The sequence below is a fragment of the Rasamsonia byssochlamydoides genome, assembly GCF_041956645.1.
Source record: "Rasamsonia byssochlamydoides strain NRRL 3658 unplaced genomic scaffold VTN77scaffold_63, whole genome shotgun sequence".
NCBI classification, from domain to species: domain Eukaryota; kingdom Fungi; phylum Ascomycota; class Eurotiomycetes; order Eurotiales; family Trichocomaceae; genus Rasamsonia; species Rasamsonia byssochlamydoides.
In genome coordinates this window covers 27,374-52,649 of record NW_027192446.1, presented here as the reverse complement: position 1 = coordinate 52,649, position 25,276 = coordinate 27,374, and the positions used below count along the sequence as shown (strand labels likewise).

Here is a 25,276-nt window from a genome sequence, read left to right as displayed (position 1 = left end):
AACTGCTAAACAAGGATAATATTAATTCGGATTGGACATAATATCGCAAATGCTTCTGTTTTTTTGTATGTGCTGTGCAGTACATTCATTCTTCTAGAAACATGATAAGAAAAAACAAAACTTTTCCCCACTCGACGTAAATGCTTATTCAAGAAAAACTCCTAAACCGACTGAATGGATCATGAACACGTAAGAACGAGGAATGGAATACAAAAATGCATTTATATAGCATGGAAAATGACAATATGAACAGACGCTAAGCACGACAGACAGCTTCCTTGGAATCATAACAGCCAGCCCATTTTTTCCATTAAATTAGGCCACAGGTGCAAGAACGTCAAATCCACCCGTACCCACGGTGCCAACACGGCCGGCGACAATCCTTGCGCTGGGGCTCTTGAGATTATCCCAATCGCGCTCCAGCACAGCTTCCTTCAGGAAGCCGACGGTGGTCTCGAAGCTCATCTTCGCCAGCGGCGAGGATCCGTCCTTGACGAGGCCGTTGCGGTTGAAGGCGCGGAAGCCGCCGCTGTGCGTCATGACGTCGCCGATCAGGTTGAGATGGCGGTTGTCGACGGAGATGCTGTGGCCCTTGAAGACCTCGTCCATCTCGCGGACGATGGAGGCGCGAGCCGCCTCGACGCCGTAGAGGACCAGCATGTGGTAGATGGAGTTCGTGCGCAGCGAGTGCGGCTTGATGATGTCTTGGTAGTCGCGCATCGCGAGCAGGTTCACACCCTCGGTTTCGACGTAGGCGGGCTCGCCTTTCACCGGGTCTGCCTTGACATAGGTGCACTCGCCCAGGCCAGGGATGGACTGAATCACGGAGCTCCGGACGGCTTCTTCAACAAGAGGAAGGAGGAGAAGCTTGGGAGTGGAAATGTCGTATTGCAGCTGGATGGAGCACGATGCTCCCTTGGGGTCGAACTTGAACCGGGTGATTTCCGGGTACCTGCCCTTGATGTCCTCCTCGCGAAGCTTGGCATCCTTCGCATCCACTTTGATCAAGTCATCATCGTCGTCATCCGAGGCCTCAGACATCTTCTCCACATCACGAGACTTCTCTTCGTCCTCATCGTCGGATTCCGACTCCGGAGTCTGCTGCCGTCTGATAATAGCTTGCTCATCCTCGTCCGGTCCTTCGTACGAAACTTGGTTGGAACGATTGAGGCCACTCCTGCCCCTCTTCGCGTCCTCTTCATCGTCTTCGTTGTCCTCGTCAGCAGCGTCATCACGTCCCTCACGCTCAGGCCCCCGAGGAGCTTCTTCGATCGTGCCGACAGACACGCCGATTTCGGGCTGCGCTGCTGAATAGTTCTTGAGAGTCTTCTCATCCTGGCGTTTCTTGAGCTCTGCCTTGGTGAGTTTCACAAGCCTGGGTATGAACTTCATCTGCAGTGCGACAAGAACGTCTTTAATCTTGATCGCGTATTCTTTGGTATACTCCTCTGCTGGGAAAAAGTCGATTTGAATGTCGTAGACTTTAGCCTTCGCATGACCCTCGCCGGAAGAGATGCTCTCTCTGATCTGCAGCTTGTCAATGACCTCAGCTACGCTCAATCTGCTGATGCCTTTGGCGAATTTCTGGCCGTCCTCCTCCGAAATCTCTTCGTTCAGAATAACCTTCATCGTCGGAGTCATGATATTCGTACTAGCGGTCATGACAATTTCTCGCAATCGAGGAATACCAAGAGTCACGTTCTTGGCCGAATGTCCTGCCAAGTGGAAGGTGTTCAGAGTCATCTGAGTGGAGGGCTCTCCGATGGACTGGCCAGCAACAATACCAACAGCCTCTCCGGGATCAACAACTGAATTCATGTATTTCATGTTCATCAGAGTTTCGAATGCCTTCTTGCTCAGGACTCCCTGGATGTTCGCTTTCTTGTCTTTCAGGAGTTTATCGGGATTCGTCTCCTCATACTGTGTGTAACTGTTAACATTGTAGCTGAAAAATGTCAAGTGAAGGGGTGAACATACCTTCTTCAACGCCTGCGAAAAGGCCTCGGAAACACTTCCAAGGTTTCCACCTGGATGATAGCGAGCAAGAACTGGATCCATAGCGTCGAGTTTTCCAGTCTTCTTAACTTTCTTCATCGCCTCTTTGTGCCACGCGACAACGTCCGGCTTCTCCAAGTTATGGAAGTCGCTCGTCAAGTTGACTTGAGCCATGATAGAGACGTAGTTTGAGGCGATGAAGCTAAAGTCCCGGAGGTGTACCTGTTTCGTGATGTCTAGACCGTCTTCTCCATAGAGGAATTGTATAATGGAGCCATCGGAGGCTTCACGGACCGAAGTATCGTACTCAGCCTTCAGACCCTCCATACCCTTGATCAAGCAACGCTGTAAGTATCCGGATCTTGAGGTCTTGACGGCAGTATCAATAAGACCCTCTCGGCCTGCCATAGTATGGAAGAAATATTCTTGAGGCTTGATACCAGTCAAGAAGCGACCACACACGTATCCTGAGGCCATCGGATGCGTATCAAATGGTCTGAATGAAGGCAACGTCTTGCCGCTCACCATCACTGGTACCCTCCGGCCCTCCAGAACCTGCTGACCCAGGTTGCAAGAGATCAAGCTGGCGTTGACACTTGAACCTTTGGCTCCAGATATCGTCATCGACTGCATCTGGTTCCAGGGGAACTGTTTACCGAGACCACTCGGAAGACAAGCAGCAGTGATTTCTGAGGTGAGTTTTGCTGTTCGAGCATTGGAGACGCTATCCAGGCCCGACTGCTTTTCATCATCACGCAAAACATCTTCCAATCGGCGTCGCAGTTCAGCATCCAGGTCAGGTACCGGATTCTGGTCGAGGGTCACATATTTCAGGGCCACTTCACGCCCAATTCTACCAGCCTCAGCAAGTTTTTCTCTGCGCCGACGATCGCCTTCCTTGGTCAATCGAAGATCGTCGATTCCACAGGTAAATGCCCGCATGTTGAGGAACCTCGTGAGAAGCCGCCCAAGAATACCAATCAGTTTCCCTGCAATGGTGTGACCATAGATTTCATGAATTGCATCGATGACACCACCGGCAGTGGGACCAAGCTGCTTCTTATCGAGGATACCACAAAGAAGCTCGCCGTCTTTAAAAATGACGTTTCCTTCTTCGTTGCCTTCTCCCCATCGTTCCCCTGGAGTCGAGGATTTCCCTTTGAGATTCAATCCTAGTCGACCTGGAGGAGTGATGTTCTTCAAAATGGTCGAGATAACTTGCTTGCCTGTCCAGAGCCGTTGCGGACGAAGAATTGCAGGCGGGAGAAGCTGGATCCTTTCAGTAACAGTATGAGAGTTTTCAGGTCGCAAACAGCTGTACAGGAGCTGATGGTAGTCTTCCTCATCAAAGAAGGTGTCCCGACTCGTGAACCATGTACCCATCGAGATGTGGTCTTGGATCAAACCTCTCAGAGGTTTTCCGGAAGTCGCAACCAGGTATTGGTGATCAGCGTCAGCAAGCATCATGGCCTCTGCTCTGGCAAGCTCATTCTGAGGGAAATGCATGTTCATTTCGTCGCCGTCGAAATCTGCGTTGTACGTGTTACAGTTGGCATAGTGCATTCGGATGGTTCTTTCATTAGGGAGAACACGGGCTTTGTGGCCCATCATCGATGGTTTATGCAACGTTGGCTGACGATTCATGATAACCACATCACCCGTAGTAAGATGCCGGTAGACCTTTTTGTTCCGCGAACCCTTCATTTTCCAATTAGATGGAGCCAGCAATTGGTTGGCGAGAGCAGTCCGTTCGTCCAGAGTCTTAAATTTAAGACTCACAACTTGTCCCAGCTCGTTCTCGATCGCGGCAGCTCCAGGATACTTGTCAGGACCATTGATGACCGCTTGCTTCATCTCCCAGAAGTTGTGGTTGGTGACAGGCTCTGGGTAAGTCAGTTTCTTCGCAAAGACGAGCGGTACACCAATTTCATTCGTCTCCAGGTTAGGGTCGGGCGAGATGACACTTCGAGCAGCGAAGTTCACTCGTTTGCCCATCATGTTTTTCCTGAACAAGCCCTCTTTCTTTTCCAGGATCTGTTTGATACCGTTCGCAGCCTGGGCTGCCGCTGGTCCAGACAGACCGGCTCGATCCCTGTCGATAAGGCTATTAACCGTGTCCTGGAGCGAGACAATCGCTTGGAGCAAATCACGATAATCTCGCACTCTCGTCGCAGAATCGGCACTACCACTTTGCCTCTCCTTGCTGATCTGGTTAATTATGTCACAGTTCTTGAGGATCTGTGTAAACGGTGTGTTTTGTTGAGACTCCATGATCTCATTTGGCCCCTGAGAAGCAGCAGGACGATATTTGTTTGGTGGTACGAGAATGTTTTTGATGAAGAACATATCAGCGGTAACGGCACCCTTCTTTGATGGGCGGGAGTTGTAGACCAGATTGAGCACTTCTCCCTCTTTCTCGAACAGCAGAATCATTGCAGCACGAACTTCTGGCGAAGGAATGTACTGCTGGCCTTCTTCAGCTGCATCTTTCTTTCCCGATCTGCTTTCCTCCGCCTGAGCCACCAAGGCGTTCCCACGAGCGACTTCTTCTTCCGCTCCATGTAACTCGGTGGCCGTGCTGGCATTATCATCCTCTGCAACACCATTTACCATGCCATTCTTGAGCGGTTCTTTGTGCTTGCTGGTAAGCTGTTTTGCTTGTTGGAGGAGAATCAGGGGGTTTGGCGCATGGAACCCTGCTTGTTTCATTGCCTGTCTAGATTTCTCTGGCAGAGGTTTCCTGAAGATTTTCGAGAATCGATCTTTCCGGTAGCTTGGAGAAATGCTATATTACCACCCCAGTGTCAGCTGTGTCGAGCCAGGAACAACAACAGAGGGACCTTACCCGCTGCAGTTCGTGCATTTTTTCACAGCCACGATGTCTCTGAAGAATTCCTTGATCAAGGCGCGTCGGTATTCAGCCGCGACAGGGTCTTTCGCACCCGCCAGCAAGCCTTGGGTCTTGCCTTGCGATTGCGCTTTACGAATGCACCGCTTGACGAACGCATTTCTTCGCTCCATCAGGTCGTCGGCATCTTCGTCTTCGCCACTGGACTCCTCATCCTCCTTTCCCGACTTGCCCCCAGACTTTTTCAATGCCATCGAGTCGATGACAGCGACCTCATCGACCAGTCCGTATTGCAGAAGCCGCAATTTGCAAACGTAGGCGTTGACCTGAACGCGGGCCATTTGCAGACGGTGGCAGTAAACGCATTGCGCCCTGAGGAGGCGATACATTTGATCGAAAAAGGTCACATTGTAAACATGGACAGGCAGCTCGATATGTCCAGGATGTCCGGGACAGGACCAGGAGTTCATACGGCATGTAGTGCAGCTAGGCAAATTTGGAATGGGATTAGTTCCTCTCTCTCTATTTGTTCGCAGAAGAAAAAGGAAAGTTTTTGGAAAAATAAATTACTTACACATGATCGCCCCATGCACCAAGAGCCGGATCGTAGAGACCACCAGGAACAGGATTGTTGAAAGAATCCAAGGTCGGCGTATTGTGAATGCGCTTCACCGAGATCGCCTTAATCTCATCGTCGGAGAAGACTCCAAAGTCGATCCCCCCGATGGAGGATGCGACGGGCCGTGCAAAAGTCGCCATGATCCAGAAAACTCGTTAGAGCTCACCGCACATGCTGGCCCGTCGCGGGGGAGATTTTTTTTCTTTTTGTAGTTGGTCCGCCTGTACAGCGCCGGCGGAACAATATTTCGCGGGACGGAAAGCGGCTGGAGAAACTTTTTGGTGGAGGACTTTTTCTGCCGTGCGACACCGCCTCTGTCCGACCGCCGACAACGCCATCGCTTTTAACCTCTGCGCGTCACGTCACCAACTCTCTCGCATCAAACAAGCGCTACAGCTCCGGTGCTGTTTGCTGATTGCTGACTGCTGACTGCGTCCTTCTTTCCAGGCCTGTCCTCTGAGGCTCCAGCACCGGGTTCGATCTTTGTGGGTGAGTAGAGCCTCTCGCCTCAATCATGGCAGACGTGTCCAGCAACGTGCTGAAAAGGCCTCACCCGGAGGACAAAGAGGTGAATGCGCAGAAAAGATCTCGGTCCAACAATGGCTCTCCCATGCCAGGCAGCAATGGTCCAGCCGCTGGCAAGATCGACATCGACAAGATGGTGGCTGAGGCCCGAGCCAAAGCAGAGGCGGTTCGAGCCAGACTGCAGGCCGCGAAGGGAGGGACTCCCGGGGTCAGCCCAGCTGGGTCTTCTCCTAGTCCAGCGCCTCCTCCAGCCAGTTCAGCCATGTCCCGACTGGAGCAGATGAAGGCAAGAGTGGCAGCGGCGACAGGGAAAGTGAACGCAGCTGCTCAACAACGGGCGGCCGCCCCGGCTCCCACTTACAAGCCCCCGACCTACGATGATGAGGGGCTGTCGAAGGCACGAGGTGGCTTGGATGTAGGACTCCATCCTGCTCTTCTGTCGGACAACATTCAAGATATTCGAAGCTCGAAGGGGCGTCAAGCGATGCCATCCAAGGCAAGGACGGAGTCCCCCGTTCCGGCTCCTAAAGAGAAACCAGGACTGGATTTGTCGGGTCCTTCCATGGAGGAAATGAAGAATAATCCATACTATGATCCGAACCTTCGCACGAAAGCCGCAACGGCGAAACCTCGCCATTCGCGGCAACTTATCTTCAACCAGAAGGGGAAGTACATACAGCAAGCTGCGGCTCTGCGGCGTCAGGCCCAACTGGAAGAGATGAAGAAGCGGATCGCGGAAAGGGCACGTCAAGCCGGTATCGATGAGGACTTGGACGTCGAAAAGGCTTTCATGGTCCCTGCTCCACCTGCCATCGAGTGGTGGGACGAGGGTTTAGTTAACGGAAGCGACTACTCTGCTATTGACGACCCCAAAAATCTGAAGATCGACACGCCCGATTCCATAATTACTATCTACATCCAGCATCCCGTCCTTTTAGATCCTCCTCAAGACAAACTTATTCCGCCACAAAAGCCGATGTATCTGACAGCAAAGGAACAAGCGAAACTGCGTCGTCAGCGACGAATGGCAGATCTGAAGGAGCAGCAAGCGAAGATCAGACTGGGACTCGAACCCGCGCCTCCACCAAAAGTCAAGAAATCCAACCTGATGCGGGTTCTCGGCGAGGAGGCTGTTAAAGATCCCACCGCTGTGGAAGCTCGTGTGACCCGAGAGATCGAGGAACGTCTCAGGAAACACGAGGAAGCCAATGAGGCACGGAAATTAACCAAGGAACAACGACGGGAGAAACTCGCAAGTCAGCAGGAGAAAGATGCGGAGAAGGGTATCTATGTGTGCGTGTTCCGGATCGACAGCCTGGCAAATGGGCGTCATCGTTTCAAAATCAGCAAAAATGCTGAGCAAATGGCTCTCACCGGTCTGTGTGTGATGCATCCAAAGCTGAATCTAGTGGTTGTTGAGGGAGGTTGGCACTCGATCAATCAATATAAGAAGCTGATGCTGAATCGCATCGATTGGACGGAGAACGCCGGTCCGAGCCCGGCTAATCGTGAAGGGTTAGCATCATGGTTGTCCGCGGAAGATGAAAAAGGTGAACTGAAAGACCTTGGGTCCAATACCTGTACTTTACTGTTCGAGGGTCAAGAGAAAGCGAGAGCTTTCAGGAAGTGGCTGGGAGCTCGGGTTTGCGAGACGGATGCGGCCGCTAAGGACGCTTTGGCACGAGGCAAGATGGAGAACTTCTGGACCTTGGCGAAGAGCGCGAAGCCGAGCGCTACGTAAGGTTGCAGGCGGCCTTCCCAAATATGAAAGACTCGAGTTTGAGCTACATAGTATGTGTAGCCTGTATCTAATCATTAAGAGCTTTTCCTTCTGGCCTAGTCATACAGCCATATAATCTTAGCTATTACACTGAAGTGAAGTCTCGGTTATTCATTAGTACTGTACAGAATTCAACGCAGCCGTACAATAGAAAATAAAACAAGGAAAAAGACGTTTCCGCTCCTTCATCTCACAAAGTAGGTACCTAAACACGACAGTCACCAGGGGGAAAAAAAAGAGTAAAAGCAAGAAAACACAAACTTTTGGTCTACTTTTTCCCCAAGTTACGCCACTCACACGAACATAATAATAACTCCCTAAAAAATGCAATGCTCACAATATCGTAACTTGAAATAGAAGCAGAAGAGAAAGAACGGAGAAAAAAAGGTGAGCAAATGGAGATAGAAAAAAAGAGAAAAAAAAAAGTTAAGCCAAAAGGATTATTTTTATTGCCCGGAGCTACCTGGTGGTGGTTGTGCTCCTCCACCACCACTACCACCACTCAGCTGTCGCAGGATATCCAGTTGTGCTTTGACTTGGTCGAAAACAGATGGATTTTGTCCTTGGGTGGTGGCAGCCGTAGGTGCAGATTGTTGCTGTTGCTGCTGTTGCTGCTGTTGCTGTTGCAGAGCAGCAAAGAACGCTGGATTAATGTGCGCGCCAGCAGGGATCTGTGCATATGGATTCGGCTGATATGGCAATTGGATTGGGAACTGAGGGAACTGAGGCATGGAGGCAGGAACTTGGCCGTATGGCTGAGGCTGCTGCTGTGGATACAAGCCGTACGGAGAAAATTGCTGCGTTGGAGCGGTGCCGGCGTTGAAAGCGAACGGTTGGGGTTGTCCTTGATAGGGAGCAGTGGCCTGAGGCTGATAAGCCGGGGGTTGTTGTTGCTGGGACACTGGCGATCCTTGGCCATTTCCTTCGCGACCTGGAGGATAGTTCGGTTGACGATTGCTGTCTTGAGAATGATGATTGTGATGATGTCCACGACCTCCTCCCCCTCCTCCTCGACCCCGTCCAGATCCTCGATCGAAGCCCCGACCTCCTCGTCCCCTACCACCCCGGGACCCCCGATTAGAATACTGTGCTCCTTCAACCGGCGCCTCCTGATTGCCCACCATCTCGTGGAAATTCTTGGGTCGGGCCAATGGAGTGTATCCATCCTCTGCTGCCCCATCATCATCGTCATAGTTAAGTTCAGACTGCGAAAGCTTTGACGGACCAGGAGGTTCTCTCTTGGGCCTGCCAAAGCTACCAGGCTCATTCCTGGCGGTATCCTTCTTTTCCTTTTCTTTGCGCTTCTGCTTCTGTTTCCGTCTGTATTCCGCCTCGGCTTCATCGTCCGAGAACTCGATCTCATCTTCGCCAACCTCTTCGTCATGGAAATTCGACGCATCACTACCCTTCATGCCCTTGAGTGGTTGCGTAAACACGAAAGTAGAGTGGCTTTCGACATAAAAGACCGGTTTACCATGCGACAGACCAAATTCGGTGATCTTGGCACGGTCTTGAAAGCGGATTGTATAGAGCGGCTCCTCTACCCTTCCCAGCGTGTCGGATACCACGCCAATAACCGTCCGGTCCTCCAAACACAGTAGAGAGCCTGACTCAAGCACTTGGTACTCTCCAGAGACGCTGGCTTTGACAAGGACCACGCCCTCGACAATCGTCTCCACATGGCCAAGCAGGACGATCTTCATATCAGGGGTAACAGTTATATCGGGTATGGGAGGAGCCTCCTCTGGTAGCTCATTCGCAGTCCTGACATAACCCGCGCCTGAATCAATCTTCCCATCTGCCTCGTCATCTAAGCCACCCTCAGCCTGCATCAGCATTCGGGCCGTTTCTTCGGCAGAAAGGATTGGATAGTCCTCTTTATCTTCGTCACTATCGTCCGAAGAATCTGTTGAGTCGTCAGACGACGACACGATAGGCGATGAATCGGTCTCCCATTCTGGATGTTCCTCCTCGTCCTCTTCGTCCTCTTCGGACTCGTCGTCCTCTGCTTCGCCTGAATTGTCTTTTGCTTGGGCTGTACCCTGTCCATTTTGAGAGTCGCCTCCATTCGGAGCAACATTCTCAGCATCCACGGTGTTTCCATTCGTAGCAATAGCCTCTTCCGTCATCATGGCATCTCCAGATTTTAATGCGTCATCTTGTCCCTTGGTTTCGATTGTTTCAGCGCCTTGGTTGGTCTCGTCGGTTTCACCATGCGCGTGAGACACAGTTTCCATTTTTTGTTCACCATTTGCAGAAATAGCTTCATTTTTGGTTTCGCCTGGAGCATTGACGGTGTCATCGACGGTTTGAGGAGCTTGAAGACTGTCATTGACAAATGACAGCCCGGGAATGACAGTTGCAGATGTCGGAGGGGTCGTAGGTCCACTGTTGTTAGTAGACGTAACAGCAACAGAGGCATTAGTATGAACAGGAGTTCCAGCCGTCAGGGGAGTGTTGTAAAAATCACTGCCATCGTCTACTGGTGTCAGCGCCATGTCCTGGACAGCAGTAGATGGTTGTGGAGTGTTGAGACATGGTTTTTTCGAGGGAGGCTCGCTTGGAGCCCCCTGGGGATCTCCAGGTACTTTATTGAGATCTGGCTGGTCAGCCATATTTAACTATGACTCCAAAAGAGGTCATAGAAAGGAAAACAAAAGATCGTTTGGTCACCACAGACATTACGATCGCAAATAAAGAATGGTGGCGGATATTTTTTTGGCGGAGTTGCTCCACTAGCCGCTCCGGCGACCGTACCAGCTCTAGCTATTGGTACGCCAAATCGTGACAGACTCAACCAACCAAGTCTCACCATTGTCCAATTTTGCTAGATTTATTCTAATGCAGCGAGGATGTCGACCTCAAGGAAAGGCGTCGATGTCCCCGTTGAGGCGCAAGGAGCGTCACGTACAAACCCCAGGCACGTCGCTCATCACCGCAGCTGACAATGTTTAATGCTAACACGCGTTGTGGTCCAGACCAGCACCAACTCGATTCTATCTCCCTCTGAACGTGACATTCTACGTCTTCCTTATATCCAACGGACTTGCTGCTGCATATGCGCCTATTCAAGATTGTGACGAAGTCTTCAATTACTGGGAGCCGACGCATTTCCTCGACCATGGCTACGGGCTCCAGACGTGGGAGTATTCCCCCGAATACTCCATCCGAAGCTGGCTGTATATCCTCCTCCACGCTGTAATCGGCAAAGCGAGCTCGATTTGGAGTCCACGGAAGACGGTGCAATTTTATACCATTCGCTTTGCGCTGGCCTTCTTCTGCGCCGCGTGCGAGACCCGTCTGTATTCTGCCATCTGCCGGAAACTCAACCCCCGAATTGGACTCCTGTTCTTGATGATTGTCGCCTTCAGCCCAGGCATGTTCCATGCCTCTGCGGCTTTTCTGCCGTCCGGTTTTGCCATGTACTCGTCCATGCTAGGTCTCGCGGCCTTCTTGGACCGGCAAGGGAAACAAAAGACCGCTGAAGGGATCATGTGGTTCGGTGTGGGTGCCATTCTCGGCTGGCCGTTTGCTGGAGCATTGATGATACCTTTGCTGCTGGAAGAAGTTATGGTTTCTCTCTTCTCCGGCAATATACGAACTGTGGTCCGGAATATCTTGAATGCAGCTATCAGATGCTTGTTTATTTTGGTAAGCTTCTCATCGTCGCAACTGCACGAATTGTTACGCTGATTTAAACAGAGTTTGGAAATTGCGGTTGATTCCTTGTTCTTCCGCAAACTCGTCGTTGTGCCTTGGAACATCGTTGCATACAATGTCTTCGGAGGCGAAGGCAGAGGTCCCAACATCTTCGGTACCGAGCCTTGGACATTTTACATTCGCAATCTGCTTCTGAATTTCAATGTCTGGTTCGTCCTTGCTGTGTCCATCGCACCGCTGCTATTGCTGCAGGCGCTCTTCCGATCTCGTACGACAAGTTCTAGTGAGACACTCCTCCGATCCCTTGCCTTTGTCTCCCCGTTCTACGTTTGGCTCGCGATCTTCACTGTTCAACCTCACAAAGAAGAGCGATTCATGTATCCCGCGTACCCTTTCCTCGCACTGAACGCAGCCCTCGCGTTTCATCTGATCCTGTCGTATGTTGGATCCAATAAACCAGGACGATTGATGGCACGCATCCCAGCGAAACTCAAGCTTGTCGCGGTTGTATCGTTCGTTCTGCTCTCGATCAACGCTGGGCTGTTGCGAATCGTTGGGGTGGTCACAGCATACAATGCTCCTCTTCACGTATATGGAGCCCTCGAAACGCAGGCCGTCGGACGGGAGGGGGATTTTGTATGCTTGGGGAAGGAATGGTATCGCTTCCCATCTTCATTCTTTCTCCCAAATGATATGCGAGCGAAGTTCGTGCGGAGCGAGTTCCGGGGGCTGCTGCCCGGGGAATTTCCCGACAGTGAAAACATCCAGGCTCTCTTGGCTGGCGCATCCGCTATTCCTACGGGAATGAATGATCGGAACCAAGAGGACCCGAGCAAATACGTAAGTCACCCCTATATAAAGTCAAATATTCTTTCTGCTAAGTCAAAAATAGGTCGACATTTCTCAGTGCTCGTTCCTCGTCGATTCCTACTTCCCTGAAAGCCCTTCAAGTGAACTGGAGCCTGATTACATCCGTGACGAGGACAATTGGGAAAAGATATCATGCGAGAATTTCCTGGATGCCTCCCGAACCAAAACCCCGGGCCGAATTGCCTGGATTCCTGAGTTGCCATTGATTCCGGAGCACTACCGCCGCCAATGGGGCCAGTACTGCCTCCTTCGGCGACGTGGCAACGACGCGAGCAGGTAGCAGTAAGCACTGGCAGACTCAAAATTACCAAATAAACAGATGATCGCATTGCGGTCGTATCTGTATACCAGGATACGGTCTAGGACCCGAGCAGCGTTGCGTCGGCAAGACGGGGCGTGTGGCCTTGCCAAATCGGGATAAGAAATCCAGCGACTCCACAGTCGTCGAGTCGATAACTAACCTTGGTACTGTACATGCATATCAATGACATGCAGCGCGATAAGAGGCCCAACGAATAACTTGCCGCTGACCCCTCATCGTAAGAGAGTCCTTATCGCCAGAACCTAGGGCACTGGATATCCACATCGAAATAGGCACAGCGCAGATCATCGGTCTACGCAACCGCATTTGGTAGCCATCATGGGAGGTCGATCATATTTGTTGTCCTCGCACATGGCAGATTCAACTACTTGGGCTGTTTTCTTTGCTCTTGTAATCTGTATTTTTATTGTTATTATTGAATGTCTTCCCTTTTCCCGTCCAGCCAAACTATTATGGACAGCACAGCCGGCAGCATCTCCAAATGAAGGAAATGACGTCCCTGTTCCCACAGCTCGTGGGCCAGTATCAGTTAAAAAATGTTGTTTTTGGGATTCTTATAGTTAACGTCTATGTCTGGATTTCGTTCGCCGTTGTGAAGAGATTCCAATCCAGACGTCGCCCTGCCACTACCACGAGGCCGTCGACCCCGGACGTCGAGAAGCGTGCGAGATCCAAACAGAATGACAGGAAACCAGGAGGTAAAAAGTCCTTCTCTCTGGCGCATAATTACAATCCTGCTCAATCCAATGGTTGCTGATTGTATTTTTTGTTTGCTGAAGAGTGGATTCCGTCCGATTTCAAGCGCCCTACACCTGCTGCATATCCGAACTGGGATATCCACACGACCAAGCCGATTCCCTATCGTCCTTTCAGATATGGGCCGTAAGTTTTGTTCGAACTCGAGATGAAGGATCTACTAACTGTCCATTGGCAGAAAGTACTTTGTGACGATGGGGTTGAGGAGCATGAAATGGGATGAGTGGATCGGTATGTCCAGGGCTCCAAGTTGTGGGCATTGTTCTCATTGCTGGTGATTTTATTTAATTTAGCCTGGACGTGTCTTTCTAATACGAGATACACCTCCCTACAGAGCTGGACAATCACTACCCGCGTTTTCACGCCGACAAAGCTCGTCGGATCAAGGAGCGCGGTCACAAATGCTGCAAGACGGCTCCCGAAGCAATGGATGGGGCGATCGAACTGTTGGAGGAGCTGTACATACCCTTGCCCCTTTTTTCGTTTCGTTTGTTTAAAAAATTAACGCGCCATGCAGATGCTCCTATCTTCCAGCACGGTACCCTTCCATGTTCAAAAAGACAGACGTCGGCATCGACAACCTCTTCACGGGCGAGTCCTTCAACATCGTCCAGCGACCCCTACCGGAAGATCCCATGATCACATCTGCCCGACTAATCCAGGACGACCTCGCGCTCATGATCGAAAAGGAAGACGGACAATACTACCTCCTAGCAGGCGCCATCCTACTCGCAGGCTTCTGGCGCCTAGAAGACAAATTCGGGATGCCGCTGTCGGAAATCCACACGTCAGGCGACGTGCCGCAATTCAAGGAGAAGCTCGAAAGGGGGATGATGAACTTCTTCCGCCGGATCAGGCCCGAGGAGCCCGTGCTTCGCAACAACTACTTTCTGCAGGTCGACGACGACCTGGCGTGGTCGTACAGTATCGGCTCTGAAGACAGTGAGCAGGTCAGCTGGAACACGGCAGAGAAGAACCGCGCGATCGAGCACCATTACTTCCGCTCCGAGCGGCAATCGCTGCGCCGCTTGCCGCGCTCCGGCGCCGTCGTGTTCACTATTCGCACGTATTTCGAGCCCATTACGGAAATCGCCAAGGAGCCGTATGTCCCCGGCCGGTTGGCCTCCGCTATCCGTAGCTGGGGCGAGGATGTGGCACGGTACAAGGGGAGGGAGAAATATGAGGAGGTCCTGCTGGAGTATCTTGATAGGAAGCATGCTGAGCAGGTTGCTGCGGGGTTGGATCTTGAAAGGGAGGATGAGGTTAGGAGGTATCCATATTGAATTGAATTGAATTTTGCTGCTCGTTGCAGTGAGTAAGTACTGTACATACATTGCAGACATTGCAGTAGTGGAAGTTGTGCTTCGCCAACCTGACCTATCTATCTGTCTTTCTGTGTGTGTTCCTGCACATGTATGTATGTAAGGCGTCCAGCCCAGTCCCGTCTCTTGTGAAATGAGAGAAATAAGAGAAGACGATGAAGATATTTCATTCCTTTTCTTTTTCTTCCGGTATTGAGCACAAGTACCATATACCATATACCATATACCAATACCGTACATAGTTACTCGTTCTCTTCAAAAGAGAAGTGCGCATACAAATGCCCACTCCAACAATATGTACTGTACATGTACAGTACATGCACCCAGTACAAGACAGTAGGACAGGCCATACACTAGATCTATACCTGGATCTATAGTATACAGATAGGCCAGTTCGATCGAAGTCCACCTCACCAACCAAAACGCCTCCAGAATGATGCTGGAATAGTCCAAAAGATTAATCGAATTGAAGTACTTCGAACAGCCCCAACGCCAGACCACTGTCCGATCCAATGCACAGTGTGGTAACAGGACTCTTATAACTGGAGCACGAGCTGAAAATCCAATAGGAACCTTTTATTTGGCGGGTCGACATCCCGTATACTCTGGTGAGTCGGATCCAGCCCACTTGTTGAGGAGTTAGACTGCCGCTGCTTCAACTAACTCGGCCTCCACCTTCCTCGATCGTCTCCGCCGCGTCGCCAGCTCCAGTTCCTTTCCTTGACGCCAGCTACATTCCTCACGGAACTCGCAGATGCGGCACTTCCAAGCGTCCATAACCTCGACACCTCGCGGTTCCCGTTGACCGCGCCACCAGCTCATCTGGTCGGACACATACGACGTCAGGTTGGCTGGGTCAAAGAGAAATGAACGGCTGCCCAGCACCTTGGGCACGCCGCTGTCCATATCTGCCGAGGAGAGGTATTTTGCTGTCAACAATGGCGAGAGCACGGTCGGATAAGGTTCGAGGAAGGCAGGCTGCGTACGCGCGGGAATAGACGGGGAGATGAAAGCGTTGTTCGGTGACGGGAGGAACGTGAGACGGAGCTGCTCCTTCATCAGAGCCCAAAGACTAGCGAGATTGTTGTGAGCAAGCAGTATGCTGGTCGAGTCTTGGCTCGCCGTTGGTATCGATCCTGAGACAGGCAACCCGAAACCCGACTCTGGGGTAGCTGGTGGAACATAGTCAGGATCCGAAGCTGGTGAAGAAAGAGCGTCGAAGAATTGGTCGTTCAAGCCTCCCACTTCAGCGATAAAGGCATCCGTGAACGTGCGTTCCGAATCCAGGTTGTAACGCTGGGCTATCTTCTCGATGGTCACATCGTCGCTAGTGACTAGACGATTGAGCATATGATAGTAGAGCTGCAATTGCAGCTGAGTAGGCCGGAAGGAAGAGCTCGAGACGGAGGGAATCGAACGACTGGCGCGCGTCTTGATATCAGTAATGTAGATCCTCGGGATGTTCAGAAACGGTTGTTCCTGGTCGACAGATTCTTCTTCTTGTTGTTGTTCTTTTCCTGCCGCAGACTCTGCATCTGCCGTCCGGCCAAGATCAGAGATTCTTCTGCCTCCTTGCGATGGTGAAAGTAAGTAGTCCGTGATGGACATCTGGTACTCGGGTAAAGCAGCTTTCGCAGCCTGGGCATCCTCGTAGTAAGCCGCAGCTGATGCTTCCAGTTCGCGGTTCGGACACTCGTAGGAAAGCTGGTCAATGATGCCTGTGACGATTTGATCCTCGACGAGACCCCAGATCTCCAACTCTCGCGTCATCCCGAATTCCCGCAGCGTGCGAAGGCCCTGGATGACGTTCCAGATTCTCAGCGCCCAGCCATCTTCCTTGGTCGTGATCTCGACCGGCACCGTGGTATGGACTTCCTCCTCGAGAACTTTGTGGACGGCGCTCCCCTGCTTCATCGCCGCCGTTCTCCGCTTCCTGCCATGTTTGGTCAGGGTATACCAATACTGCAACTCGCACCAGGCGGGAGCAATCAGATCGGAAACCGAGAGCGCTTTATTCGGAGGCTTCCTGAAGCGATCAAGTGGTGACAGCTGAGCATTGAGAGCACTGGGGACCTGCTCTGAACTTTCATACTGATTTGCGTCGCCTTGCGTCGTCCAGACGTGCTCGCGCGCCTGCTGCCTTTCCAGATCCCGTAGTCTGCCTTCGGTCGAACTGGGATGCTCAACTAGACGCTTAGGTAGTCAGAATGTCAGCTCTTCCTCCAATCGACCTCTGGGATGAATAGATCGTACCACCCGTGGAACCAGGGTGCCCTGCAATCGAACCTGGCGGCTGTCTACCCGAGTTTTGTAATACTGGCGGTGCCTGTTGCCATCTGCGTGGAGATGACGGGCTCCAGGCCTCTCTACCCAACACCTTAGGCACGCGGGCAGTCTGCGGAATATCATAGTCTTCAATATCCGCGACCACCAGAGGCTGGACGTCAGTCAGGTCATCGGCTGGTATCGCTGGAGTGGTTGGGTTCGTAGTCGAGGTTGTGGTCGTGGTCGTCGGCTGTGCGGTGGCGACGCGGGCGAGCAATTCGTCCAGGAGCTCTTCCTCATCGGGAGTGAAATCGGATCCGTAATCGCTGCTGCTGTTATCTTCGAATCCGTTCCCGACCTTGATCTGGGTATCATGGCAGGACATGCCTGCAGATTAGAGAATGAAGCATCGCATTCATGCGACGCGTCGGGTGTCGCTGCAACTAACGAGTCTGACGCGTGGCTTTCGTCTTTGCTGCAAAGGGCTAATGAGTGTGCTGTCTACGGGTATTTGTGCGGAAGCCTCTGGTTAGCGGTTACCTCGCCTCTTTTTGTAGGCAATATTATCTGTTTATTCCTCGTATATGAATTTAAAAATACAGATATGTTGCATTTGTCTATCCATCTATAAACGGTCGAGCCAGCCTGCTGGACCCGTGAAAGCCCTTCCTAAGGACACGCCAAGGCCATCTAATATCTGTGAGAAAGGAAAAAAAATTCCCGGGTTGAAAACTCCCGGCATAAGACAAAATAAACTCTAGTAGGTTAAAAATAACAATGCTCTCGAAGGAATGATATGGGAATGATGTCCACTACGGCCTCAAGACGGCCTGAGAAGTGACACTGCTCTCTGTAATCAAGACCGGAGTAGCTCCCTGTTCTGCCGCTGCTACCGCCGCGACTTCTCGCGCAGCCTTCTGGTTGAGCCAACTCAGATAGGTCTGCCATCCGACGGCAACGCTGCCCCCGAACACAGAGCGGAAATGCGGCGGCACGTACATGAAGCTGAACGCAGTCACGGCCGGCCAGAGCTTCACGCTGTTCTTGATGCTGGTCGGAACTGCCCTCTTCACCCGCTCCCACGTCTCTTCCAAAGTCGCTCCGGCTAAGAGGGACTGCATGCTGAAGAAGTAGGTGTTGAAGACTGGGGTGAAGACAGCTTGCTGGACCGAGACTTTGGTCAGGATCGAGAGGAATTTCGACGAATAGTTGAAGTTGTGGTGCAAGAACATAAACCTTGTAGCAACCCGTCAGTATAATTCTGTCGTCTGATTCCCGTCAACTGTCCAGAACACGTCAAGATGACTTACCACTTGTAAGATGGAATGCTAGATACAAGACCCACAGTCAAATGTCGAAGGGTTCTCAGAGGGTCATACCCTCCGAGTTTCTGCTCACTTTCTTCCTCACTTTGTTCGGCAGCACCGATTTCTTTGCTCCTATCCCTCACGGGTTCGACTGCCTTCACGTCCGTAGGGAAAAGAAGCTGGGCGCTCAAGTCTCCACACAAGTATATGACGAACGAACTGGCAACTTGCGTGACGTAGGGTCGTCTCTCCTGAGCTCGTGTGTACCACCTGCCAAACTTCCCAATCGGACTGGATTTCACCATTTTCCAAACAGATCGATTCGTCGTCGGCAGGAGCGCACTGGCTGCTCCAGCCGAAGACGCGACAGAACCAGCAGGCGGCGTCGAGGAAACATCTGCGCTGTGATCGCCTGCAGGTTTCTGGGAAGGGCTTCCTGAGTCCGATCCGGTGTGAGCTTCCGTCGACTTTCTTCGTCGCTGTACGGTTCGTCTGTATCTCAAAGAGATCGATGATGCCTGCCGTCTTGCCGGGACAGAAAGCATTTCTGTCAGCAATATGCGCATTTGAGTCTACGTATCTATCCTCCAGTCTATTCCAGTCGATGGGGAACGACTACGCCTCAATGATAGTCGAATAGTAATCGCCGTAATTAACTCGCGCGTACATGAACTTGGTATGCGAATTGAACCCGATAAGTAGATTGTATTGTACTGTAATTAAATCTCGTAACAGCGCGCGAATCCGACGAGATCTCAGGCCCAAGTTCTAAAGGAAGGGTATCACTTGACAGACAACAAAACAACACAAGGAAATCTATATGGAACTAACAACGAACGCCATGATGAGCAATGAATGCGACAGAAATGAAAAGAGTTAGAAAGAAAGAATAGACCGCTAAGCAGAAGTAACAACGAAACTTCCTACTTTGCGACTGGATTATCAATCCGCGGCCGGCGGCTGCTAACGGCATCCGGCCCCACTGATTGGGACGTTGATGCCGAACTCCGTTTATCGGCGACTCCGTATGGCTGTCAGAAAGTCACATGACACTGCTTTTAAAGTCGGATATCAAAGGAAGGAACGGAAGATAGATAGGAGTCCTGTAGAATATGTCTATATTTATTCATCTATTAACATATCATTATCATTATGAGTTACATCATAGTCCTGCTCAAATAACACACCAGCTTGCTCGCGTGGTATCCTCAAGACATGAAACATCAACACAAGCTCTATCGAGTAGAATCACCTCATGCATGCGTGAAAATGATGCTCCAACTTTTATAACCGATGACCTATAAACCGAATGCGCCAATATGCAAACTGTTTTCGAGGTATGCAGATCAGATAGAACCGTAGAAGTGTTGATGAGGCGATAATGGAAAGTAACATGTACAGATTGAACCGAAAACTGTACCGGTCGAAGTAAGAACAGGAAGTTACTACTTCCGGCTCCCGGTCAGACTAAAGTCTGACTGGCGTGTGTTGACACGATCAATGTCGTATGGATTGCCGTCGTATTCAGTCTTGACGCGGTGGATGCTAGTGCCCGTCCGAGTGGACGCATGAGATTGCGTCCGTTGGGTTCTCGACAGCCCGCCCACGTCAGAGTCGCTCGAATCAGAACTGATAGGATGAGGAGGCGGCGCTTCAGTGCGGTCGAATTCGCCCTCTTCGACCACCTCTTCAACCCTCTCTTCCTGGGGCTCGTTTCGCTGTTGCAGCTTCCGGATGAAAGCGGCCGACTCGCCAGCGAACTTGCAACGCTCTCGGATGCTTTTACCGTACTTGTAGAAAAGAAACGGAAAGGGAACGCAAGCGAGCGCCAAAAACGCCGGGATGGACGATGCCCAGTGAATGCCCAAGTTGTTGTACATGTAGGTGGTGAACAAGGGGAAAGCGGCACCAAAACACGAACGGAGGACGGAGTTGGCGGCCAGGACGGACGCCGCAAAGATGGTGTAGGAGTCAATCAGATAGTTCATCACACTCAGGAAGACCAGAACCATGCCAAATCCAAAGGGAACGCCAGCGGCGATACTGGCCATCCAGTGGATGGAAGGATAATTTGTCCAGGCGAACCAGAAGAGACCAATAGGGAGGGCAACACTCCCGACCAAGCATGGAGGCAGGCGAGTCTCCGGAGGAGCGAAGCCGCCGTGTCGCTGTTCCACCCTGATATAGCGTTTATTGTCGGGAATGGTGTAGACAATTGCAAACAGCATGCCAACCATGATCCCCAGGAATGCCAAACCGCTGACGCCTTGGTTCCAGCCACGGTTCACTTCGTACACGATGGGAAAGGCAGCAAAGAGCATGTAGAGCGTCCCGTAGACAATAGCCATATAGATGGAAAGCAAGAAGACAATGGGCTCCCTCAACAGCAGAATCCACGGACGCGACAAGGCCGTCTTGAACGCGTCACCCAGAGTTACCTTGCCGCGCTCGGCATCAATTTTGCTCAGGTATACTTTGCCCGTCATCTTCGACAACTTCGCAGCGCGCCGGCGAAGCAGAACAGGCGCGTATGTCTCGGGAATCAGCAAACTACCAGCGATCCAGAGAGTACCCGAGAAAGCAGCCAGGAAGCCCATCACCCATCTCCACCCCGCATTCATCCCGAGGAATCCACCGATGACCGGACCCAGGACAGGGCCCAGGAAGGGTGCGGCGGCGAAAATACTCATAGCCAAACCACGCTGAGAGGCGGGAAACATGTCTGCAATCACTCCTCCCGCGTTGGTCAGGGGGGAAGAGCCAAAGGCACCGGCAAAGAAACGGAGGATAATCAGGGTCCACGAATTCTGGGCGCCTGCGCTGCCCGCGTTGAACGCCGTGAGCGCACAGTATGTCCCAATAAAGAGTAGCTGTCGTCCAAAGAGTTCACTCATCGGCGCCCACAGAAGGGGACCGATCGCAAAACCCAGAACGAATAGCGAGACACCCAGAGTCGCTACCTCTTGTCCAATATGGAACTGCTCCATGATCTCCAATATACCACCCGTGTACGCTGAGGATACGAGAGCCACGGCCAAGGTTGCAAACGCCACAAGCATCGTGATAAACCATTTCGTCACCGCTGAGAAGAGCATGGGATTGCGAGGGTCATTTGGGATCCATTGGATGACGTACGGATCTTCCTCCGTCCCCGACCCGGAGTAAGGGTAGTTGGCAACCTCAGGTGTGACACCGGCCTGGTCAAAGATCATTCGCCAGTATGGGATTCGCGTCTGTTTTATAGGCTCCATCTTCTCGACCTCGCCATTTGCGTTGCGTGCCGCCATGGTAGGCGGTCCTTCACTGGTGAGACGTCTTACTGTTCGAGGTTAGAAAGCAATGGAAGCGGCGAGATGGGATTCAATCGTGTACAACAATGTTTCCCTCGATACGAAGTCTCTGAGAGGGAATGGAGTATTTGACTTGGTGAGAAAGGGATGATTAAAAAAATGTTTGTGTACAGACACGATCTGGGAAGGAACTCAGCCGAGGCTGGGCGATCCTCAGAGAATTTAAATACATCATCACATCGTCGCTGCCAGGAGATACGCGCCTAATCTCCACCGATAGCCATGTGCAAAGTCTGCAGGAGTTCCCCTTGTCTGCATTTAGAGCCCACCGGAAAGCGTTCGTTGGTGGCGGTCTGACCGCCAGATCTGTCTAATGCACGGCGGTAAGCGCTGCAGTTGCATTAATCCGGAGATAAGGCATGGCAAGTTCTCCACAAGGGGCAGGCACCATCGAATCCGGATGTTTCTTCAGGGCGTAAGAGGAAGGATAAAAAGTCAAACAACTGCCAAGAAGGAAGGCAGCCTCGGCGTCACTGGCCATCTATTGCATTTCATTGGCAGTCGAAGATCCATCAGGCGTCGAAAGCGTCAGAAGCCTCGGTTCACTTCGGTGCCGGTTCTGGCCGGCACGTGCACAACTTGCACAAGTCTGCCGTTTGTGTGCACAACGCCCTGCAATCCAACCTGCTGATTAATAATCGAGTCCACCGTCCCATCAGCCATTATCTTGGAGCCCCAAAAACAAAGTTCTTGCCGTTGGGGGCTAACCCAGCCGGTCGGCGGACGGAGAGATTCATCAGCCGCACCCGAGTTGACTAAGTCCGCTATCATAGCAAAGCCGCAAGATATCGTTCTAGATCATTCCTGATAATCCTCGCATTTTCCAATCGTACAGCTGTCTCACCTGCGCGTCATAGTTGACGATATGTTGAAATTAGGTCGATGAGTGATCAGTCTGCGGCTGAAGATACGTACTACGCGAATCCCAGCAGCTGCTCCGCGTAATGTAGAGAGATGCATAGCTATTTTTATGCTGTTTGGTGTCCTCCGTAATTCGTATTTGGACCTACTATTCATGAGCGCTCTCCATCTTTGACTAGCCAGTATCGAGATCTTGGGTCGCTAAGGTACAGAAGGCATTATTGTGGGGGAGGTACGATCCATCATCACGTCCCTGTGTGGATGCCATATCGCTGCCCTGTCCATCGGGCCTGATTGGTTGAATCGAGCCACCGACGAAGACTCCAGAAAAAAAAAAGGCTGATGAATGAACTGATATGGTGATAATAATGGTAGTTGCGATAACTCGCCTAGAACGCATCGCTGGAGTGGGCGTCGTGGAGGCAGGTACCTAATGTGAAAAAATATATATATCTCCCACCACGTACATGTATGTACTCGCACCAAATGTATTCCCAACCGGCAACTCAAGAACACATAACTATATACGCACTACCTGACAAAATAAAAACATGTATCCAGAGAAGACGAGTTCAGATACGGCAGCTACATGGAGATATTGTCACTGGAGCCAGGTAGGAGGTAGGTAACCTGCGATAATTAGCCTACCCGAGCGAACAGGCACCGCTCCCAGCAGCACTACCACTACTGTACAAAAAAGCGAGTTCCATATCTTCACTTCTTTTCATTCGAACCCTCAAAAAAGGAAGAAAAAAAAAACAAAAGGCGAGAGAAAAGACATAAAGCCCTAAACCTAACTGTGTTGAAGGTATTACCTCCCTAACGACCTACCTACATAGTAGCACATCACCTAGGCATCCTTCAGGCAATTCGCCACATCACACGGTCGGTCGGGTGAGACAGATTGTAATTCCAAGGTTGACCAACAGGCGACCGCAACAATAGATCTGCCTGTACGGAGAAGTATAGAGGTAATACACTCATCTTTTCTCTGCTTTAGGCATCCGCAGTAGGCAGAATAGCTGGGTGAGTCATTACGATCATCACGGGATCAGATGGCTGGGGCAGTAAGGAAAGGAAGGGGTGGCCAACATGGTGGCCTACATTGCGACCGCCGACCGGTGTCGCGTCACGCCGGACCACAACACGTCAGGACCTGGAATTACTCGAATATCGAGTGTATTACTACTACCTAGTAGGCTAGCTAAAGCAAGGCAGATAGAAAACACTGGGGATGAAGTGTGCAAGACATAGTGTCTATTGCCATGAGAAATTGGTCTCGATAATGTACATTCCGAATGGGATACGCCCATGTCCGACCGATTCACCCAGCCGTTTCTTCGACCATTGCTAAGAGCTCAAAGAAAAAAAAAATAGACAACCCAGTATTGTTAAACCCGATAGAAAAAGCAGAACCCGTCATTTCTCGCCAGTAGTCATGATGAAAAGAAAAACACGCAAAGCCCCCATATCGCCAACCCAAGAGATCAAGAGTCAAAGTCGAAAGCAGAAGGTCGTTATGACTCAAGATGAGAAATTTAAGAGCGCTCACCGCGAAGACGGCGGGCAAGCTGGATGTCCTTGGACTGGATGGTGACACGCTTGGCGTGGATGGCACACAGGTTGGTGTCCTCGAAGAGGGAGACGAGGTAGGCTTCAACGGACTCCTGAAGAGCACCAATGGCAGAGGACTGGAAGCGCAGGTCCGACTTGAAGTCCTGAGCAATTTCACGGACCAGACGCTGGAAGGGCAGCTTGCGGATCAGAAGCTCGGTGGACTTCTGGTAACGACGGATTTCACGCAGAGCAACGGTACCTTGGTGCTGTTAGTGAGTCGTTGCAAAAAAAGGCATGGTAGCCAACGCGGGGTACGCGTCGAGGTCACTTACCAGGCTTGTAGCGGTGAGGCTTCTTGACACCTCCAGTGGAGGGAGCAGCCTTACGAGCGGCCTTGGAGGCGAGCTGCTTACGAGGGGCCTTGCCACCAGTGGATTTACCTGTCAAGAGATGATAATGTTAGTGTTGTGGCTCTGAAGTGGTGATGCCGGAGACCGACGCGTCACGGTCGGGGATGCAGTGATGCAGCGCCACCGACCACAACGACGGTGAGGTTGATGAGAAGAGATACTTACGGGCAGTCTGCTTGGTTCTGGCCATTGTAACGGTGTTTATTTGATGAGTTTTGATGGATTTAGTGATGAAAGTTTGATGGATTGGATGGTTGTCAAGACGAGTGACGATGAGTGGATGGATGAGTGAGTTGTAAGAAGGACGGAGGAAGTGGGTGGGGGGAGGTATTTGTAGTGGGCGAAGGGCGGGTGGGTGATCTGGGTGCGTTGTACGCCAGTTGGGCGGTCTTAGCGCGATTTGAAATTGATCACAAAAGCGACCCGAAAGCTGAACACAATAAGCGTGATTTTGCCGGGCCAGTTTGGCTGAGGAAAATCAAAAGGTCTACCAGATGCGGAAGCTTGGCCCTTGCGCCGAGCGCTAAGCGAGACATCTCCTTCTGGCCAATAGGAGCCCAGGATCAATGAACGAGAATACCACCCAACTGCTGCTTGATCCCAGCCACGACAAAGTCCCGCGATGAAATCGATAGGATTGTAGCATTTCCTGGATTCCCTAGAATCAATTCCGAAGGCCCTTGGCCCCTGATCTGCATTGTAGTGCTCCCTTCAGGCAGGATCACTCGACTCTCAGGCAATCAGAGCTTCCCGACCAAGAGGGCGCCAGATCAGAGCCGCCGGCGGAGATGCACGCTCTGATTGGCGGATCTCCCAGCTAGCGCGTGAT

The 25,276-nt window shown here is 51.5% G+C and overlaps 9 protein-coding genes across 9 annotated transcripts; 3 read left to right on the top strand and 6 right to left on the bottom strand.

Moving 5' to 3' along the window:
* Positions 1-315: 315 nt before the first annotated feature.
* VTN77DRAFT_7688 (uncharacterized protein) lies at positions 316-5,602 on the bottom strand (the record flags this gene model as incomplete). The annotated part of the gene is made up of 4 exons (XM_069424103.1): positions 316-1,920; positions 1,978-4,780; positions 4,841-5,329; positions 5,418-5,602. 4 exons carry the CDS (start codon positions 5,600-5,602, stop codon positions 316-318), a joined length of 5,082 nt encoding a protein of 1,693 aa, XP_069275197.1.
* A 374-nt stretch (positions 5,603-5,976) lies between these two features.
* VTN77DRAFT_7687 (uncharacterized protein) lies at positions 5,977-7,728 on the top strand (the record flags this gene model as incomplete). The annotated part of the gene is made up of 1 exon (XM_069424102.1): positions 5,977-7,728. One exon carries the CDS (start codon positions 5,977-5,979, stop codon positions 7,726-7,728), a length of 1,752 nt encoding a protein of 583 aa, XP_069275196.1.
* A 485-nt stretch (positions 7,729-8,213) lies between these two features.
* Positions 8,214-10,382, bottom strand: VTN77DRAFT_7686 (uncharacterized protein; the record flags this gene model as incomplete). Its single annotated transcript, XM_069424101.1, has 1 exon — positions 8,214-10,382. One exon carries the CDS (start codon positions 10,380-10,382, stop codon positions 8,214-8,216), a length of 2,169 nt encoding a protein of 722 aa, XP_069275195.1.
* A 237-nt stretch (positions 10,383-10,619) lies between these two features.
* On the top strand, positions 10,620-12,577 carry VTN77DRAFT_7685 (uncharacterized protein; the record flags this gene model as incomplete). The annotated part of the gene is made up of 4 exons (XM_069424100.1): positions 10,620-10,687; positions 10,746-11,418; positions 11,470-12,267; positions 12,320-12,577. 4 exons carry the CDS (start codon positions 10,620-10,622, stop codon positions 12,575-12,577), a joined length of 1,797 nt encoding a protein of 598 aa, XP_069275194.1.
* A 523-nt stretch (positions 12,578-13,100) lies between these two features.
* VTN77DRAFT_7684 (uncharacterized protein) lies at positions 13,101-14,658 on the top strand (the record flags this gene model as incomplete). Its single annotated transcript, XM_069424099.1, has 5 exons — positions 13,101-13,317; positions 13,399-13,501; positions 13,554-13,606; positions 13,710-13,833; positions 13,893-14,658. 5 exons carry the CDS (start codon positions 13,101-13,103, stop codon positions 14,656-14,658), a joined length of 1,263 nt encoding a protein of 420 aa, XP_069275193.1.
* Positions 14,659-15,336: 678 nt separating this feature from the next.
* On the bottom strand, positions 15,337-17,347 carry VTN77DRAFT_7683 (uncharacterized protein; the record flags this gene model as incomplete). The annotated part of the gene is made up of 2 exons (XM_069424098.1): positions 15,337-16,883; positions 16,951-17,347. 2 exons carry the CDS (start codon positions 17,345-17,347, stop codon positions 15,337-15,339), a joined length of 1,944 nt encoding a protein of 647 aa, XP_069275192.1.
* A 427-nt stretch (positions 17,348-17,774) lies between these two features.
* Positions 17,775-18,835, bottom strand: VTN77DRAFT_7682 (uncharacterized protein; the record flags this gene model as incomplete). The annotated part of the gene is made up of 2 exons (XM_069424097.1): positions 17,775-18,198; positions 18,273-18,835. The coding sequence occupies 2 exons, from the start codon at positions 18,833-18,835 to the stop codon at positions 17,775-17,777; spliced, it is 987 nt and encodes a 328-aa protein (XP_069275191.1).
* Positions 18,836-19,714: 879 nt separating this feature from the next.
* On the bottom strand, positions 19,715-21,556 carry VTN77DRAFT_7681 (uncharacterized protein; the record flags this gene model as incomplete). The annotated part of the gene is made up of 1 exon (XM_069424096.1): positions 19,715-21,556. One exon carries the CDS (start codon positions 21,554-21,556, stop codon positions 19,715-19,717), a length of 1,842 nt encoding a protein of 613 aa, XP_069275190.1.
* Positions 21,557-24,018: 2,462 nt separating this feature from the next.
* On the bottom strand, positions 24,019-24,637 carry VTN77DRAFT_7680 (uncharacterized protein; the record flags this gene model as incomplete). The annotated part of the gene is made up of 3 exons (XM_069424095.1): positions 24,019-24,296; positions 24,370-24,477; positions 24,613-24,637. 3 exons carry the CDS (start codon positions 24,635-24,637, stop codon positions 24,019-24,021), a joined length of 411 nt encoding a protein of 136 aa, XP_069275189.1.
* Positions 24,638-25,276: the final 639 nt, after the last annotated feature.